The 7,016-nt window shown below is 52.1% G+C and overlaps 3 protein-coding genes across 3 annotated transcripts in view; 2 read left to right on the top strand and 1 right to left on the bottom strand.

The window, feature by feature from the left end:
- The window catches only part of GUITHDRAFT_107106 (hypothetical protein), a gene marked incomplete at both ends in the record, with an annotated part of 2,833 nt that extends 1,952 nt beyond the window's left edge, over nt 1-881 (top strand). Inside the window, 3 exons of the mRNA XM_005834118.1 lie at nt 427-536; nt 636-729; nt 833-881. Coding sequence (XP_005834175.1) covers nt 427-536; nt 636-729; nt 833-881 — 253 coding nt within the window. The remainder of the gene's footprint in view (nt 1-426; nt 537-635; nt 730-832) is intronic.
- A 164-nt stretch (nt 882-1,045) lies between these two features.
- Nucleotides 1,046-2,870, bottom strand: GUITHDRAFT_162800 (hypothetical protein; the record flags this gene model as incomplete). The annotated part of the gene is made up of 14 exons (XM_005834117.1): nt 2,846-2,870; nt 2,640-2,797; nt 2,552-2,597; nt 2,386-2,432; nt 2,119-2,172; nt 2,030-2,072; nt 1,851-1,885; nt 1,713-1,794; nt 1,636-1,657; nt 1,499-1,577; nt 1,415-1,450; nt 1,305-1,363; nt 1,140-1,230; nt 1,046-1,090 (listed from the first exon to the last, which is right to left on the bottom strand). The coding sequence occupies exons 2-14, from the start codon at nt 2,775-2,777 to the stop codon at nt 1,046-1,048; spliced, it is 777 nt and encodes a 258-aa protein (XP_005834174.1). The 5' UTR covers nt 2,778-2,797; nt 2,846-2,870.
- Nucleotides 2,871-6,308: 3,438 nt separating this feature from the next.
- GUITHDRAFT_152187 (hypothetical protein) lies at nt 6,309-6,930 on the top strand (the record flags this gene model as incomplete). Its single annotated transcript, XM_005834116.1, has 1 exon — nt 6,309-6,930. A coding segment is annotated over exon 1 (419 nt), but the record flags the coding sequence as incomplete, so codon positions are not given.
- Nucleotides 6,931-7,016: the final 86 nt, after the last annotated feature.

Here is a 7,016-nt window from a genome sequence, read left to right as displayed (position 1 = left end):
CTCACAGCATACTGATGAGGCTCCAATGGTCATGACGTACCTTTCATCTTATGGAGGATAGAGGACTGCGCGATGACATTGTCAAGATGAAGGGCAGACTCCCTCCCTTTTAGCCGGAAAGTATCACACGTGCGTTTCATTGCACAACAGTCAACATGTACCAATCGAGATCAACTAGAGACTTGTCGAGACCCTCCGGTCAGGCCAGGCATCCTGCCAGTACGGTACCCGAGACGCCTGTCACGGCGCTCTAGGGGAGGGGTAGGGACAGGAGGAGGAGGAGGAGGAGGAGGTGGTGGTGGTGGTGGTGGAGGAGGAGTAGAAATTAGAGGAGGGAGGCAGATTGAGTACACATGAAAGTGGTGAAGTTCATAGGAGTGGGTGAAGCGAGTGGGGAAGGAGGAAGGTGGTCACTGTTGCACGCAGCTGTGAGTACGGAGTGGCAAATCGATGGCCAACAGACTCTGAGTCAATTCTCAACACCATCTCCGACGAAAACGACCACCTTCGGCTCTTCGCCATGCGCGCCATGCCCGGTAAGGCAACTTTGAGGCCCCCTAGTGCACATGTGCGCATCTCTCTGCTCGAGATCTCTCTGCTCTCATCGTCTCTCTTCTCTGACTGTCCGTCTGCAGAAGTTGAGCCCTTCACTGAGACGCAAGACGAAGAGAAGTTCTTAGCGGTGAATGAGAACGTCACCTATGAGCCAGACCATTTCGTCCGCAGAAGGTGAGTGAGGAGGAGAAGAGGAGTGGATGAGGAAGAGGGGAGAAGGAGGAGGAGGGGGAGGATAAGGAGAGGGGGAGGATGGGGTGTGAAATTCCTTCTGCAGAATGGGTCATGCCTTTGTCGGGGAAGTCGAATACAGATTGAAGGATTAAAAACAGCTAGACGACTCTTGTGATGTTTCTTACCTCCTCTCTCCTGCTCCGCGTTCCCTCGCTCTCTGCCTCTTAACTTCCACCTCTCCTCTCCCTGCTCTCCTCCCACCATCCAAGAGGGAGCTTCTCCTCATCTCCTTCATGTACGTGATGCCCCTCAAGCATCAGATCCTCGTCTCGGGGTACTGCGAGTAGCCCTGCTGGTCGTACTGCATGCCCGTCAGCCAGCTGGGGAGGAGCAAGAGGGAGCAGCTTGACCTCAGCGAAGCTGGCGACTTCGCCGGCCTGCAGCTTCTGGATGATCTCGTTCTTCTCGTTGAGCTCGAGCTTCAGACTCTCAATCATTTCCCTACGAGCACATCAGGAAGGAAACTAGCAGCAAGGGCAGCAGCAAGGGAGGGGGAGAGAAAAGACGGTGCGTACCTCTCCTCCTTCCTCTTCTGCATCAGCCTCTCCGACACTTCGGTGATCCTCTCCGACCTCTGCTCGAGCCTGTCAGGCTCCTGGCACAGCAAGGAAGGGAGCGGGCGCACCTGTCGATGATCTTCCTCCAAGTAGTGCAGCTTCTCCTGTATCCCCCTCCTTCACTTGCCAGGCCTCGTCGCCTCCTTGCTCACCTCCAGCGCTCGGATCTGTGAAGTCTGCTCGACGATGACCTTTTTCATCTCCTCCTTCTCAGAGCTGCCCTCCTCCATCCTACCCAGCAGTGGTCACAACCTGCTCCTCCTCGCACTCCTGCAAATTCACTAGGCACCTGATTCCACCGCCTGCCTGCTCTGCTCGAGCTCGTCCGTCAGACTTCCTCTTCCTCCTTCTTCCCACACATCTCACCTGCTCTCTTCGTCTCCGCATCCCCCAGGTCTGCCCCCAGGTCACTTAGAATGCTGCTGTCCCCCAACTGAGTATCAGACGCCTACCAGCAACGTCAAGAATTCAAACTTCTCCCTCTCTTCCTCCGCCTCCTCCTGCCTGCAAGTTGCCACTGTCCATGGATCCAGAGAGGCCTGAGGCGGATGATCAATTCAGGCACAGGAGGAGAGCAGCGAGCTTGCAACAGGAGGACGCAGCAGCAAGTACAGGTAGACGAGATAGCTGAGAGCAAGGTGGGATTTGGATTTGGATTGGAGGAGGGAGGAGAGGTGTTCTACCCATTCCGGCCAGAGATCCTTTCCCTTGCAATTTCTTGATGGTCTTATGGAAGGGATCAGACTCGCAGGTCAGGAACTTTGTTCATCACCATCGTCAAGGTCCTGATCTGCTTCTTGCGTGCGTCCAGTGTCTCCTTAGCAACCTGCCAGGAGGGAGCAAAAGGTAAGAGGCGGGATGCAGGCGGAGGGGACGATGAGAAGAAGGTTCACAGTCAAAGTCCTCCGGGGAAATCAACAAGTTGAGGAGGAGCGAGTGGGGAGACTGAAGGTGAGGAGAGCTTGAGAGCCCCGTGCATCGTAAGAGGAGGAAGGATGGGCAAGAGGGAAACAGGCGACAGAACAGTCTGGTGACCTACCCGTAGCACGTTCTCACTCGAAGCTTCCCTGCTCTTCAACGCCGAGACTGAAACATGCAATCACGGATGGCGATAGGAGAGCGCCCATGATGGAAGAGGAGACGGAGGCAGAGGAGATGACGATGATCCGCAAGTAGGAGGAGGATGGGAAGGTCAGTTGCGTCACCTTCACGGTAGAGCTCTCGGAGGATCTCTGCGCCTGGCGCATTGCTCTGCAGGGAGGTCAGCTCTGAGCTGGGAGAGAGCTGGGGGACCTTAAGGAACTGAGAAGAGTCCTGCTGATTCGAGCTTGTGAATCCGCTCTTGACGAAGGAGAGCAGTGCGTTGAGTTCTTCAACCAACTCATCTTTTCCGTCCCTGTGCGTTCTGCTCTCCTCCTTGGAATGATACATCTCCGCCACCACGCGCCCTGCTACCGACGAAACTTTGAAAACCTTGCTACAGGAGCGCCAGGGTTCACCTTCTGCAGGTCTTGGTGCAGCAAGCTTTTGTGATGCTCCTCTATCGAGGATTTCTCCTGCTGAGAGGTCGCCTCCTATGGCAGATACGCCATTGTTTGCCTGGTGCAAAGCAGGAGACGCGTACTGCAGACAGGCAGCGATGAGTAGACAGGACGGGGGCCGGGAGTATCTCACAGGATATGCTTGCGATGGGACGGAGTACCGATTGAACTGAGGGGACGGCGTGTATTCGAAGACTCTGCCAGAAAGCCTTGAGGACAGAGAGGAGAGGAACATTTGCTTCGTACTTCGGCTCTTGTCTCTGCTGGTAGTATGGCTGCTGATCTTTGGTCTGCTGTACCCATGCATCACACAACAGAACTCGCGATGGAGCGTATAGCTCAACGACAAAGATTGGCAATGAACAGAAACAACCTGCATCGACAACCTTCCCTGAGAAAGCAGAGAGTTCGAGATCAGTACATCATCGCACCGACCACCTCTCACAACCACCTCGAACATCTCTGAAGATGATTCTTGCATGCTTGTACGGCTCGTGTGGGCGGCACCAGGAAGCGATCGGATCAACGAGACTGGTAAGAGAGTTACCCCCGACGTCATGGGCCACCAAACTTTCAACCTTCAAACAGTTCCTCATTCTCAGCAAAGAATGAAGATGTAATCCTCCGGAAACCAAGACGAACTGTAGTCCCATCAGGACCAGAGATGATCTGTTTGCTGATGTCAGCTGCAGTCTCGGGTATAAGGGATCACATTACACCTGTGAAAGTTCGGCTGGCGTCAACCCAAACACAGTCTGCCCATCTACTTTCTCCAATCGATCGCCAACTCTGATCCTCCCGGAGCGTTCAGCACTTCCTCCTACATGCACCATTCTCAATCCTTCGTTCTAGACAAGTACCAGCAGATTCGACCTGGCGCTAGCTCGGCCACGAATGCCGGTCCTCTTCCGCGAGCTGAGAAACTCGTCAACGCAGGTCAAGAGACTAGATTCCTGTCATACCTTCAAGCACTAGTCCGACTCCTCCTCTTCTCATCCCTTCAGGCTACAATTCAAACCCAAGTCATGAACAGGGAAGGTTGGGAAAATTCGATTACTCTTCCTGTCGAATACCATCCGGACATGATCAAGTCTGCAGGAACAAAACTCGTAAGTGATGGTTGAATAGAGTTTTAGCCATTACAGAGACAATCGAGAACAAAGTGCAATCGTTATAGATGTCCAAGATACAAGAATCAACACGATCGGGTCAATGATGTAAGGAGGCTTTGAACAAAGGGAGGTCGAGGAGACTCTCCAGAAGCCAGGATCGTTGAGTTATCAACAGCATGAGTAGAAAAGTTGTGTAATGCAAATACAGCATTGTTCCCTTTACCATCTTGACGGTATCAGAGGGTACAGAAGGCAAATACTGAAGTCATCGCCTCGGCTAGACTCGTTCGTATACGAAAGCAAATCGCTCGCAAAGATCAATGCCTCTCAGGTTGATCAACTCAATAGGATCCTAGCGAGCTTGGAACAAACAGAAAGTTCACTAAAGACACAGAGGAAAGATCGCTACTTTCGATTCCCCCATGTGTTCACAACTGCTTTGAGCTTTGTCATTCTGACTTGTATCTACTTGAATTTTAGATAAAAACATCATCACAACTGCTACAAACAACACAGCATCTGTTTGATGCATCATATTGTCTACGAAAAACAACATTTCTCTGATACACTGCCTCCTTTCCTACACATCCCGGCGCTGTAGAATCAAGCTTGCATTGTTGGGCGTGGAGGTATCGGTGGAGGGGTAGGATGGCTCATTGAAGCAGCTGGGGGTAGGGGGTTCCATTCATGCCTGGACAAGTATGGGGTACATAAGCAAAACAGGTGCTTCAAACTCACAGGTGTAATCTACCTGGTAGGGTGGTAATCTTGCAGGGCGCTATGCAACATATGGGGTGAAGATAGAGATAATTACAAATGTGATGTTAAGATAAAGTTCAAAAGCTACGAGGATTCTGGTCTGAAATACTCATGCAATGAACTATGGGGGTACATCGATACAATGGTTATCAAAAGTGAGGTGGGTAGGCAAATGTAGGGGTGGGTCAATGAAGGGCCCATCTACTTTTTGAATTATCACCAACTCACTTTGAAAGAGGGTAGGGGTGGTCGAATGGATACATGGGGGTCCTAGGGGACTGGAAATTCCGAAAAGGGGGGTACTCGAGAAGTGTCCTCAATGGGTACACTAGGGGGAAGGGGGTGATAGCGGTAGAAAGGAGGGGTGGTGTGAGGACACTGAGCGGTGTGCTGGCGGAGCCGCCGATGGAAAACTGTCGACAATTCGAGTCTCGTACCGGACACATCTACCGTGCTAGGCTTCCCGAGTCCCGAGTTCCGAGTCCGAACTCAGTGGCAACCGTTTGAACCGTGATCGCCGAGTCGGACGGCCGGGTGAGGGCCAAGCGAACTCGCCGGCCCGGCGGGAGCTTACTAGCCTGAGCCTCCGACGGCGGTGCTACGGTAGTACGGTCACGGTGGCAAGCCTACGCCGGTCCGATCGCCGAGCTCGGCCTGGGGCCGGGGCCGACTCGAGGGCCCCCGTACTAGCGAAGTTCAAGCCTACCACCGGCCGCCCCGGCCCGGCCTGCCAGGCTGAGCCGCCTCGGAGCCTCAGTGCCAGCGCGGCCGGCCGCCGGGGCCGGACTCCGGGACTCCCGAGTGTGACTCGGAGTCAGCCGCCAAGCCCGGCCCGGCCCGGCGCCGGTCGCTGAGTACTGAGTAGTGTAAGAACTCGGATAAGTTCTTGGAGACGGCGAGAAGTTCAGGGTATTGCGTCTCATCGATGGACGAAGCTCAGCGAGATGGAAGTGGGTTTCGACATAGGTCTGGAATTAAGGAATCGACGAGCCTGAGGGTCAGGCGGAGACTCGAAGAGGGGGTTAGGAGGACACGTGTCCACTGAGCGCTGTGCATCGTACTGGGTTGCAAGGGACTGAAGGGAAGGTGACTGCTGTGAATAAAGGAAGTGTTGGTGGTGTTGTGTGGTTCTTCTGAGAGTTCTATCATCATCAGTGAAGGTGTTAGAGACTGCACAGCTGTGTATCGTTGAGGTGAATAAGGTTGGTGTAAGGATCTCAGGTGTACTGAGAGTTAGTCTTTGGTGGATCTTGGGTTAAATAGATTCTGGCCAGTGAGGTGGAGGTTGATTCGATTACAAAGAGAAAATTTTCTCTTTGTTCTCAGTTCTCATTTTTTTACTGTTGTTGCGCAACTGTGATTTACCGTACGGTCTGAACTGGAACAAAGAGTAAGTTCGGTTCATTGTGGTTACAGATTCACTGTTTGAGTCGGTGATTCGATTGTTTTTGAAATCGTTGTTTGGAAGTTGGACTCGATTTTTTTGCATTTTTTACGCTGTCGGAGTCGATTCTTGTGTGGAACGTTGCTACTGATTTTTCGACATTGCTTTCACCATGGGAGGAGGAAAATTGGACCTCAGTGAAGAATTGATCAAGACTCATCCTGAGTTACAGATGGACACATTCCTCAAAGGATCTGTGACGTCACAGGAGGAATTGGATGAACTTTTGCTTCCGATTCAGAATGCAATGAATCGATATCGGACAGGATTGGGCTTGTGTTTGTTCCCGCTGATACGAGAGTTTCCACTCGATCAACTCGGTAATTTTGGTGGTGAGTTTCATACTGTATGGGAAAAGAACAAGAGTGTGAATGTGGATGGCGAGTTGACGGAGGAATGGAAAAGGCAGGTCGTTTTGCTTTTCCTGAATGCCAAATTTTGTTGGAGGAAGAGCGGGCAGATTCGAGATTATGTGGAGCAGTTGCAAAATTTGTCCAAGACGGTGTCGGATCAGTATGGTAGTCCTGTTGATGAAGGTGATTCCGGCAATCCAGTGAGTGCTTCTGGCAAGAAGAAAAAGAAGGGGGTAAGCCGAAGGGATTCTGATGGCAAGGAGATGGATGCCGCGATGATTAACGCGTTATATGAAGACGTTGAATATTTTCTCCTGGAGCTTGGCCAATACTTTCGATCCTATCTGAAGCCATTATTTCCTGTTCCATGGGCTATGTCAGGAGGATTCAAGTCCAAGTTGGCTCCGATCAAAGCTCTGCCCTATATGATATCGTGTGGGAGAAAGCGCAGTGGGAATCTC

This window comes from Guillardia theta (assembly GCF_000315625.1).
Source record: "Guillardia theta CCMP2712 unplaced genomic scaffold GUITHscaffold_27, whole genome shotgun sequence".
Lineage (NCBI taxonomy): Eukaryota > Cryptophyceae > Pyrenomonadales > Geminigeraceae > Guillardia > Guillardia theta.
The sequence above is the reverse complement of the archived record's forward strand: the minus strand, read 5'-3'. Positions and strand labels throughout refer to the sequence as shown.